General features: G+C 38.9%; 1 protein-coding gene across 2 annotated transcripts in view; it reads left to right on the top strand.

Moving 5' to 3' along the window:
* Positions 1 to 11,462, top strand: part of LOC121319720 (lysophosphatidic acid receptor 1-A) — a 51,880-nt gene extending 40,418 nt beyond the window's left edge. For both annotated transcript variants that reach the window (XM_041257442.1, XM_041257453.1), the window contains one exon: positions 10,050 to 11,462. In XM_041257442.1, coding sequence (XP_041113376.1) covers positions 10,050 to 10,351 — 302 coding nt within the window. In that variant the 3' untranslated portion in view covers positions 10,352 to 11,462. The remainder of the gene's footprint in view (positions 1 to 10,049) is intronic.
* Positions 11,463 to 12,960: the final 1,498 nt, after the last annotated feature.

Genomic DNA, 12,960 nt, shown 5'->3' with positions numbered 1-12,960 from the left:
TTGTCATTTTAGTGTTTGGTGCATCTTTCTTTTGTAGCATGCTTTATAGTTCACTTTCTGTTAAGTTACAGAGTCGCTGTTCAGCAGTTTCTTCACATTCAGCCATTTCTCTTGTGAGGAGTGGAGAGGAAAGGCGTTCCTTTGAAAAGGAACAAGACTGACAGTGATGCGAGCCAATCACATGACAGAGAGAGACTATTTGCCGGTGGTGTAAGGATGTTAGCTGTAGAAAAATCCATTTTTGCTCCTATGATGAGGTTGAATTTCCAACCACTGATTTATATATATATATATATCACAATTATATGTCCCTTATCTATTTGAAAATTTTAATTAAGGCTGCAATTTTTTTCACCATTATCACAAGTTTCATGATTACTGTGAAATTAACCCATTGCGCTGTAATATGCAGTTCCTTGTGAAAATTCCCATTTGTGAAAGAATAGTGTAAATGTACATATTTTTTATCACTTAAAGACGCACTACCTGTTGGACTGCATTTAGGAACCTGGCAGCTGGTTTAGTTTACGTCTGGTAAATGATTGAACACACTGCATAGAAGAGCACGATTTTTAAAAAAGGCCTTTAACCAAAAAGACACCAGCTTCATCAAAGATTGTTTCTCGATCTCTCTGCTGCTGGATTACTCTGTCCAGTGCAAGAAGAGGGCATTTCACGTGTTTGTTGTTATTGTTACATTTTTTTATGTTTGTATTTTGTTTGATAATTCACTGATGGTAAAAATAGAATGTCTTTAGGTGGACATAAAAATCGAAATATTCTACAATTTAGCATTTACTCTCAGGTAAGCATTTAAATATTTAGGAACATTTGAATAATAACTAGGACAAATTATTAATTTTGAATGTGACAGTGCAGTTTTTTCCTGCTTTAACACATTATGTTCAATAGTGAAATATCTTGAAATACCTATTTTCAGACCATAATTAAATAAGCAATTTATTTCAGAAATATAATCAATGGGTGCAGACCTGCAGTCTCTCAAAACGTAAAGTATGGTTAGTTTGTCAACAGGCTCTGATGACGTATTCCAGGTAGATCACGTAGTTCTGCTACTGAACCACACTGAGTTTGCTTACACAGCAACGCATATGCCTAATAAGAAATGTTTACCCACGTTTGTGTAGGGTGCTTAGGCCTCAGGCTTCCTCTGCTGCCCACCACATATATTTTTGTAGGAGATGCAAATTGCTGTGTGGAGTTTATGCATGTGGTTCATCTTAAGCAAGGAAATTCCAGAGTGATTTCTTTGTCTCCAAGGTATAAGCTGTAGCACACTTCAAACCGCCAGCATTACCATAGGCAGTTCTCTACAGTTATCACCCAGATAGCAGATACTTGAAACAATATTTTACTAGCTGGAAGCCACCCAGGAATTTCTCAGTTTATTTACTGAAGGGATACTCTATTAGATTATTTTAAATCCCACTCCCATCCTAGTCCTCAGGCAAGCTGAACATCAGCCAGACTTCTGCGTTCATGACCGGCCTTTGTCTCTATATCCTATAAAAGTTATCCGGAAACAGCACTCAAATTTCATTCCTACTGCATCTGTGTTTGATAGCAAAGAAAATGATTAATGGCAAATGTAATACATTTACTATTAAACTGTCTGTTGTGCCAATTTGGATTAATCATGTATTGTAATAAACAAAACAAATGAACGAATTCATAAGAATGTTTGTTGGGCTACAGACGAAACTTATTTTAGACCATCTGTCGGCAATATGGTATTGTTCTATCATGTGACTTCCAGGAACTTTTCTATATAAAATGTTATGAGGCAACTGTTGCTGGTGTATTATGTGTAGCATTGTTGGATGTTTTAATAAGCTGTCTATATCTGCACATGAATGAGCAAAAACCATATTAAAAACAGGCTGTGTTTCTGTTATAAAGACATCCTTAGATTATATTATAAGCATCTGGGTTATTTTTTTATATAAATGCATCATTTGTTTAAATAAAAAAAAAAAAAAAAAGAGTAAAAAAAAATCTTTGGATAATACCAAATCAAAGATGGGGATTGAGAATAGTCCTACTCTTTTGGTGAAAATAATGTAGAAATGATAGCGTGTGCAGGGAAAGTAAATGCTACTGTAGTTAACATATATATGAATGACATGAATATGTCAATAATAAAAATCCACCATATGAGGAGTAAGTAAATGTCTGCTTCAGTTAATATATATATATATATATATATATATATATATATATATATAATATATATATATATATATATATATATATATATATATATACAGTGCCTTGCAAAAGTATTCAGACCCCTGACCAATTCTCTCATATTACTGAATTACAAATGGTACATTGAAATTTCGTTCTGTTTGATATTTTATTTTTAAACACTGAAACTCAGAATCAATTATTGTAAGGTAACATTGGTTTTATGTTGGGAAATATCTTGCTTGCATAAGTATTCAACCCCTGTGCTGTGGAAGCTCCCAGTTTGCACCGATGAAAGAAATTGCCCAAAAGAGGACACAATTACCTTGCCATTGGCCTCCACCTGTGAACCATTAACTTTGCTGTCACATTTTCTGGTTAAAAACCCCACTATTGAAGGATCTTTGGTAAGGCTGTGAATCTGAAGGAAAATGAAGACCAAAGAGCATTCTACAGGAGTTAGAGATAAAGTAATACAAATGCATAGATTAGGGAAAGGGTACAAAATAATATCCAAGTGTTTGGATATCCCAGTGAGCACAGTTGGATCAATAATCAGGAAGTGGAAGCTGCATCACACCACCCAGGCACTGCCAAGAAAAGGCCGTCCCTCAAAACTCAGCACTCAAACAAGAAGGAGACTTGTGAGAGAAGCCACAGAGAGGCCAACAATCACTTTAAAGGAGCTACAGAGTTCAGTGGCTGGGAGTGGAGTAATGGTGCACCAGTCAACCATATCAAGAGCTCTGCATAACACTGGCCTGTATGGGAGGGTGGCAAGAAAGAAGCCGTTACTCAAAAAGTACCATCTGAAAGCACGTCTGGAGTTTGCCAGAAAGCATGAGAGTGACCCAGCTGCGATGTGGGAAAAGGTTTTGTGGTCAGATGAGAAGAAGATAGAGCTTTTTGGCCAAAACTCAAAGCGCTATGTGTGGTGCAAACCTAACACTGCCCATGCCTCAAGACACACCATCCCTACAGTGAAGTATGGTGGTGGCAGCATCATGCTGTGGGGATGCTTCTCATCAGCAGGGACTGGGCATCTTGTTACAATTGAAGGAAGAATGGATGGAGCAAAATACAGGAAAATACTGCAAGAGAATCTGCTTCAGTCTGCTAAAAAACTGAAGCTTGGGAGGAAATTCACCTTTCAGCAGGGCAGTGATCCCAAGCACAAGGCCAAAGCAAAATTGGAGTGGCTCAAGAACAAAAAGGTGAATGTCCTACAGTGGCCCAGTCAAAGTCCTGATCTCAATCCCACTGAGAATCTGTGGCACTATTTGAAAATTGCGGTCCACAAGCGTCGTCCAACCAACCTGAACAACCTGGAGCAAATCTGCCAAGAAGAATGGGCCAAAATCACTCCGACACTGTGTGCAAAGCTAGTACATACTTACCCCAAAAGACTTAAAGCTGTTATTGCAGCGAAAGGTGGCTCTACCAAATATTAATGTGTGGGGGTTGAATACTTACGCAAGCAAGATATTTCAGTTTTTTTATGTTTCTTAAAAATAATTCCCAACATAAACTCAAAGTTATTAAGTTATTGCAAGGTGACATTGGTTTTAAGTGTTTTAAAAAAAATATATAGAACAGAACGAAATTTGAATGTACCATTTGTAATTCAGTAATATGAGAGAACTGGTCAGGAGTCTGAATACTTTTGCAAGGCACTGTGTATATATATATATATATATATATATATATATATATATATATATATATATATATCTTGTCCAATTAAAACCCATAACGACCCCGATATGATCAAAGCATTTCGTAAATCGACTCTGATCTCTTCAGAAGAGAGAGAGAGAGAGAGAGAGAGAGAGAGAGAGAGAGAGAGAGAGAGAGAGAGAGACTGACTTTGACTTTTAAGATCCTTTATTAAATCGTTGCAATTAAAATCCATTAAATAAGAATAAGGTAAAATACAACACAATTAAGATACTTGCTGACTCTAGGGAAACCTCCCCAGGCAACAGCATAAAATCCTAAAAAAACATCATGTTCTTCTTTAAAAACAGATTTTTACCAAATGAAAGGATCATAAAATGTAAATAAAAACAAAAAACCCTATATTAAAAAAATCTAAACAGTGATTTTCCTGTAAAAACAGATTTAACCCAAAGTAAAAACACTGTAAAACAATAAAACCAAATAAAATTAAAACTAAAGTTAAACAGCAGCTCTCCCTCCTCACTCAATGAGCACAAGGCGTCTCCCACACACCACCTCTCCTGAAAGCCCTCCAGGTTACTGACTATTTTAAAATAATTAAAATCCACCATTACCCGGCTAACTACTAAAATATGAAAAAGTCTGACAACATCTGTTAGTCCTGCCTCTAAAATTTTATTTTTCCTGGATTGTAAAATGGCCAATTTTGCCTGCCCTAAAATAAAGTTAATTAAAACACTCCTATTCCTTGTTTCAAAACTATAGGGGAACCCAAAAATAAAAATCTCCTTGCTGAATGTCACCCCAAGAGCTTGCAGGAGGTGAAAGAAATACCCCAGCCTGACACAGTCACTGAACGTGTGGAACACTGTCTCCTCCTCCCCAGAGAAACAGCACTCAGCACTGCTGCTGGGGTCCACTTTGTGGAGGAACCTGCCTGTAGACACAGCACAGTGCAGGATCCTCCATTGCAGGTCCCCTGCTCTCTCGGTGAGGGGCTGTTTGTACAACACCCTCCATACTGGCTCAATCTCTTCTGCTTCCTGTAAATGACTTTATCATTCTCTTAGCCAGCTTCTTTGAGCGCCAGCTCAGCTGCTGAGATCCAACAGGGGTGGCCTAACTCAGTCAAATGAACCAGTCAGGTTGCTCCGGCCTTAACAAAATTGGCACACAGCACCCCTGACTGAAAAAAATGAATGGGAAAAAGGGGATTAAAGAATAGGGGTTCCTCTAATAAAAACTGCCCTGTCACTGACCCCTCCTCCCTCTCCACTCTTACTGTTTACCACATTTTTAAAATATTAACATAACATTTAAAACAATAAAAACTTTAGAATATAAAAGCTCTACGTAAGAGATAAAAACAGGGCCAAACCCAAAGGCTTCCAGGACTTTCACAAGGTAGGTGTGGTCGACCCTATCAAAAGCCTTCTCTTGATCAAGGGAGACCAATCCCACATTAAAATAACACGTTTCGCTCAGAGTTAAAAAAAATCCCTAATTAAAAACAGGTTATCAAAAATAGATCTTCCAGCGATACAATAACTTTGATCTTTGTGTATTACTGTACTTATACATTTTTTAAGTCTGTTTGCGAAACACTTGGAAATTATTTTCGAATCGACACATAACAGCGAAACAGGTCTCCAGTTCTTTAAAAGGCAGAGGTCTCCCTTCTTGGGCAGCAGTGTGATCACTGCCCTGCGGCAGCTTTTTTCTCCACTCTCCTTTAGCACCTGGAAGAAGTCCTCCCTGATCTAGCCATCTAACCCAGGCACCTTCCCACTGGAGAGCTGTGTCATTGCAGTAGTCAGTTCCTTGAAGGAGAGCTCTGTATCCAGTCCACTCTGCTCCTCCTCACTTAGGCTGGGTAGATCCCGGAGCAGGGTCTCTGTGTCATCAGGATCACACTGTTCTTTTGTGAATAGCTGCTTGTAGAACTGCACAGCCACCTCACTGATCTCTCTGCTGTGTAGTTCTCCGCCGCAGGGCGTCCGCTCACACCTCAGCTGTTGGCTGCATGCTCTCCTCTTCTCCAGGCCAAAGAAGAAGGAAGTAGGAGCGTCCATATCCCTCAGCTCCACGAAGCGAGAACGCACCAACGCCCCCTTCTCCTTCTCCTCCAGCATTTCCTTTTTCTTTTATTTTTTGTAAGGTTTGCTCATTAGAGTGATCTTCATTATTTTCTAAATTTAGAATGTCTCCTTCTAACTCCCTGACTGCTTTGTCCTGTGACCTGGTTACCTCCAGAGTGTACTGCTGACAAAAAATTCGAATTTGTTTTTTCCCCCAATGTCCCACCACTGCCTTAAATATTGATAAATGTTCCTTTGCTTTTGCCAGACTTTCCAAAACTCTTTAGAAACTTTTCTAAATTTGCAGTCTTTTAATAATTGAATGTTAAAATGCCAGTAAGATGATTTGTGCCCTTCGGTTGGAATAAGTACATTGACTAACAGGCAGTGGTGGTCCGATATTGGGAATGTTACTTGCCCCTACAAAAAAATTGAGGTGACAACGGAATGAATAAAACTGGTCCAGTCGTGCTCTAGAAGTGTAATTATTACGAGACTGGGACCAGATGTACTGTAGGCATGAGGGTGCAGACATCTCCATACGTCAACCAGATCACTAGACTGTAATACTGCAGTCAGCTCTCTGGAGGATTGAGGATGTGGCTCCTCAGTATTCCTATCCTTTGTAAAATCTATAGTGTAATTAAAATCACCCGCAACCACTAATACGTCATTATTATTACATTTTAAAATGGTTTGTTTCAACTTGTTAAACAATACAGTTCTTTCTCTTCCTGTATTTGGTGCATAAATATTTATAAAAGTAAAGTTAAAACCAGCTATTTGTGTCTGTACTTTTAAAAGCTGCCCTTTCTCAATCTCTTCAACTTGCTTTATACTGACACCCAGGTCTGATTTAAAAAGCACCGCTACTCCTGCGCTGGTGCTGGAGCCATGACTGAACACACACTGACCTCCCCACTCTGACAGCCAGACCACCTCATTCTCCTGCTCAATGTGCGTCTCCTGTAACATCGCAACCCCAGCCCTTTTCTTTAAAAAATCAAATAACTGTGCTCTTTTAAAAGACTGTCTACAACCATTAACGTTAAAAGAAATAAAAATAGACTTCTCCATGGCAGCTAAAATATTTAAGACCATCAAGTTAAAACAAATACTAAAAAATAAAAATGTCGTATTATAAAAATCCATTTTAAAATGATGTTTTCTATCTTATCAACTTCTTTACTGTCTGTACAACTTTTTTTAAATGGTATCTGTTCTGCTGATCTAGCTCCTCGAGCGTGGACTTCCTGGAGGCTACATGCACAGAATGTAAAAACAATTTAAAATCGGGGGAAAAAAACTTTTAATGTCCACTCCCCTCTTACCTTTGGTACTGTCAAGAAATGTATTAATATATTGTAATGTATATAGTTTTTTCCTGACGGGTTGGCTATCAGGGATGTCCAAGATTAACGAGGAATCGTAGAGCCCCCCGTCATCCGACTCGTACATGCCCTCAATTTTCTCGCCGTCTGCCCTGTCTTCTTCAGCAGCCTCGCCGCTCTGCAAAGCCACAGCTTCAGCCTCAGCCTCAGTGCCCCCTGTCTTACTACCTATCTCGTAGTCAGACTGGGGCAGTTCTGTACTGCTTTCTTCCTCCGGGCAAGGTGGCACAGCCGCCAGGGAAGACGTTGGCTCCTCTTCTGGCATCAGTCGGGGATTGCCTCTGCTCTCCTCAACTTTCACGCCGGGAGAGTCTTCTCTCTGCTTCCCACAGACACTAACTCAGAGTCCTGCTTTATTTCTCCTTCTTCAGGCCTTTTGCTTTTCTTTTTCTTTTTTTTCGTTACCATTTCAAACTCCTCGTTTTGTCCAGCCTCTTCTGAGGCTGCTGACGCTTGGCTGTGGCTGTGTCTCTTTTGTTGCGGTGTCAACTCGGCTTCAGGCACCGCTGACTCGGGCTCTGCTGGCTCCGCTGACTCGGGCGTTGCTGGCTCCGGGGGCTGCTCATCCTCCTGCTCTCCCCGATCGCCCCCATCCTCCTCCCCGCCAGGAGCTCCCTTATCCTGCTCTGCTCCAGCTCGATCTGTTTCTCGGGCACTGTTGTCTTTGATGCCTCTGAACTGCACATTTAAAACACCTCATCATGTCAGAGCTGGCAAAAACGACTGAATTCATCCCCTCTACGTTAAAATTTCACGCTACCTCAATAACTAAATTAGGGTCATTTTGTAAAATAAACGCTTGCCTTCTAAAAGACAAAACATGTTTCACACTGGGTTTTTTACAACCTAGAGGGATCATCTTAATGGGATACATTAATTTTCCATATCTTGATAACTCTCTTTCCAGTAACTGGTTTCTTAAGAAGGGAGGGACATTAGACAGTATTACTTTGGTTCTGGGTGTTACTAAAGGTGAAACTTCAATAAAAGACCCCTGCACACTAGAACCCTCCTCCACCAGCTTATTGACCAAATCCACATCAGTTAAAAAATGACTAGAGCTTTATTCATCCTCGAAACTGATTTTATTTTCTTAAAGCCCACAACCTCTCCTACTGCCACCAGGCAATCCTCCACCGACACCCCGATATCAGGCACACAGCGGCAGCCATGCCGGCAAGTCAATAAACCCCCCCCCCCCCCCCCCCCCCCCCCTCCCTTCCCCTCCCCTTAAACTATGCCATATCGCGGCTTTTTTGCTGATCTATGATACTAGTAACAAACAACACAAAGACTGTTTCTATTATTGTGAACATGAACCAACAAACATGTTGTTTGTATTTATATGTCTATATAAATTGCATTTAACGTTTAGAATCGCCTGAATCACTTACCTGTGGACCCCAGGATGTTAGATGAGATCCAAAGAGAAGAGAGAGAGAGAGAACGAGAGAGAGAGAACAGATACATCTCTGCACGAAGAGGGAAATGGTGTTGGCGTAAAGGAGAGACACTGGATATCATTTATGAAACCTCTGTGATCTATAAGCTCAGCATTAATGGTAAAACAGTATTTCACACAAATAACAGAAAAAGTAGGCAATCCTAGTTATTGTTATGTAAAGTGTGTGTTGTAAAAAAATATGATCAAACCAGTAGTGTGAACCCAGAATTGTGTAGGAGCTTTACCAATTTCAGTTGACTAACAATCCCTAGACCAGTTCAGTCACCAGCTGTATCATTAATTTCACATGTGTCTGCAATTTACACTTTGTTGCAATTTGTCAATAAAAAAATGACACTTTATTTTAAAAAATAACTACATATTCATACTGTATTTCCTGAATGTTTTTTAGATGCTGCAGGTCAGCTCTAATTTAAGGTATAGCGTGAAAGTCACCCCAAACACATACAAAATATGTTCATAAAGTGAAACCGTGTTTAAAGGGGCTGCAGAACAACTCAAATAGCTATGTTGGTAACAGAATGCTGGAGTTTATCTCACTCCTGAGAGCACCAGCATAACATCTGTGTTGTTCATAACCACAGAAACAGAAACTATAACTTTTACAGAGAGTTTATAATCTGACTCACTATAAAGTCGAGGTTGTGGCCAAGACAATTATCTGCACTAAATTGGAACCTCGCCACATGCAAACAGACCCCAGCTGGTGCTAACCCTTTGCTGGCCTCTTATGTTGAGTCACAAGGTAATAAAGGAGCTCCTGCAGTATTTGACCCCATGCTTTTTAGTTTTTAGTTTTTTTTTAAGTTTGTATAGTGGGTGTTTTAAATGCTGAAAAAAAACATTGCCCCAGTGGAATTAAACTTGCTAATTTTAGAATCATAATCTTGTAACAGGCTTCTTTTAAGGTTAATATAGACACAATTTATCTGCCAAAAGAGTTCCATCATTAATAACATTAAAAAATGTGGAAAACAGCATTTTCATTGGGACAAGCACTTTGTTTTCTGCGGGCCAAGTAATCTGCTGACTTTGTAATCACTTTGAATTTAAATAATGATATTGTATACCATAATTAGCCTTAAGTTTAAAGATGTACAAACCTGAGTTGATTGTCAGTGTGACTATTGATAAAACTATAACAACAGAGGATTTTCTCCCATTAGTTCAACATATGTTTTCAGTACTTGAAACGGTGTTAATTAATTTCCTTCTTTGTTTATGTAGGCGCCTTTATCATCTGTTGGACTCCTGGTTTGGTTTTGCTGCTGCTGGATGTGTTCTGTGCTAAATGCAACATTCTGGATTATGAGAAGTTCTTCCTCCTTCTTGCCGAGTTCAACTCAGCTATGAACCCCATCATCTACTCCTATAGGGACAAGGAGATGAGTGCCACCTTTAAGCAGATTCTATGCTGCCAACGCCAGGAGAAGGTGAATGGGACAGCTGAAGGCTCAGACCGATCAGCCTCATCTGTCAACCATACCATTCTGGCAGGAGTGCAGAGCAATGATCACTCTGTTGTGTAAACAGAGCCCAGTTCATGGGAGATAAGTAGACAGAGAGGGCATATCAACATTGAACAAATTCTAAGACACCAATTATCAAGAAGAAACACCACATACTTTGACATTCCAAAAGTCTACTTTCCCCCCCCCTAATGCCTTACCTTCTGCAGCTTGGCTTAAGAACTGCAGTGTTCAAAGACAATAATTGCCACTGAAGTTCTGATATGCAACACTGCTATTGCCTAACGCTAATTGGTGTCCAACTTCCTTTTAAGCTTATACCAGCTAACCTGCATTTACATGTAGAATTGTTATGCTTATTAAATAAATAAATACAAGTAAATAAGAACACATCATGTTATAAACATTTATATCTACACCATCAGCATGTTTGTGATGGTTACTATGGATACTTTCTGAATAGTATATATTATGTTTTTGTTTGCTTTTAGCTACACTGTCAATACCGCTAAAGATATATTTTTCTATTAAGCGAAGATGACAAGATGTAATTTGTGTTTTTTCTTTGTTTAAAAATGTGTTTGAAATTAATGTATTTTGTACTTTATATATAAATCTATGTCTGTTTAACAAAAAAGGGAAACTTTTCTATGAAGAAAAAAGTAAATGAAGAACCGTGACTGTATAAATATTTGTTTATGTTATGTAATTAAACAGAAACTGTTTTCTCATCATATTTTTATGTCATTTTTCCCATCAAAATAAGCCTTAGGGCACCACTAATAGGAATTAGGTTTCTTTTAAACCTACTGAATTATAACAATGTAATAGGAAAATTAAATGTCTCAATTTTCTGCCCATGAATTTCTGGATTAATTTTCTCATAGTTTTCTTATATAGATGTGTCTTATATATTGAATGCCTCTCATTGAGGGGGAAGTCTACATAATTGTCCCACTGTAGCAAGTACCATCCACTTCTGAGCACATTCAAATGAGCACTGTAAGGCTGGCCTGACTGGGAGGAAATAGCTGGCACCCTTGCTGTGTACTTTAATGTGTGCAGGCCTTGTTCTTAACTGGTACAAATACAAGACTAGTTCACAGTAAGGTTAATTAATGACATGTCTCTCTTTCTATGTAAACTTGTCTTTAGATAACAAAGATGTCAGTCTGTCAGCTAGGTTTATGTCAAAATAAATATGTTATACTATATAAAAAATAAAACTTGGTATCCATTTATTTGCAGAAAATCTGTTTGGGTTAAATTTTATATGTATATGTTAATATCTACATTGTTTCTTCAATATAATGTGTACCTCACAGATGTGAGGATGAAACATTGAGTTTTTTTTTTTTTTTATTTGTTTTTAAATCTTTATTCCTCATCTTTATTCACTTATCCTCAAACTCGATATAATGGCCAGCTCACCATTGTCACTCCATTACAATCAGGAGACACTCTATGAACACAATTGTATCAGTGCTTGTTATGGTTATAATGTACAGTATATCATTTTTAACAATGTTATACTATGGTTCAATGCAGTGCTAGGTTTTCATTTTGAAACCCAATAATCAAGATTTATTTTGCACTTTGACACTAGAACCGCCATGCGGGTCAGTTTGACCCATTTTGCATTTAAAATGTTAATTACTCTAATGTTGTAAATCATATATGTATGTCCATTTTTGACTTTTCCTAAATATATTTATTAAATATCCTGACGGTGTTTGATAACCAGAATCGCAAAATCCAGACCACAAGACAATGTCTGGTCCAAGGTTAGTGGTGACAATCTCAGGTGGAAAAATACACCTTTGACCAACATCTGCCAGCATTTTCCAGTCTCTAGCAGCTTCCAGTTGTCCTGGATGAGGCTTGGTTTTAACACCTTTTCTTGGTGGTTGCTCTACTGGGTGGAGGAGTATTGACTTTTGTGTGTAATGCTTTGATGGAACTGGTGGCAACTTATTGGCCAGGTTATGCTTGTCTTCCAATGCTAAGGCCAAACATCGCAGCACCTGGTCATGGCACCAAGTAAACCGTCTTTGGCTAAGACCCACCTTACTTCCTGTCAAAATGTGCTTTAATGTTGCAGGTGATGAACACAAAGGACACAAGGGATCCTCACCCCCCCAGAGGTTTAGGCAAATCCAGGAATGTCACATGGCGCTCCTTCCTCTCCTTTTTAGCTGCTTGAATTTGTTGCCAGATTACGCTAATGTGTTCTAAGCATCCTGGGAAACCTGGAATACCCGTTTTTTGTACTGAAGTGTCAATGAAGCAGTTCTTTAATAGGTAGGTTGATAATCTCTGAGCAATAATGCTGAAGAAAATCCTGCCTTCTACGTTTAATAGGGAAATGGGGCGAAACTGACTGATGCTTGTAGAATCTTTTTCTTTTGGTATAAAGACTCCACCTCCTCTTGGTACAGCCTGTTTTTCCCATGTCCCTTCATCAATTTCCACAGGATTCACAGAACTCCAGAAGCACTCTTGTACACTCTGTATGGAACTCCGTTAGGCCGTGAAGATGATGACATGCTTGGTTTTTTCACATCTTGATCTACTTCTTTCCACTTAGGTGCACAGTCCTCCATTTGGTATTCAGGTGGATTGATAGATGGGATGTCTGAAGGAATTAACATAGGCGCTTGCCTTTTTGA

This window comes from Polyodon spathula, chromosome 1, assembly GCF_017654505.1.
Source record: "Polyodon spathula isolate WHYD16114869_AA chromosome 1, ASM1765450v1, whole genome shotgun sequence".
Classification (NCBI taxonomy): Eukaryota; Metazoa; Chordata; class Actinopteri; order Acipenseriformes; family Polyodontidae; genus Polyodon; species Polyodon spathula.
This window is presented reverse-complemented; position numbering and strand designations above follow the sequence as displayed.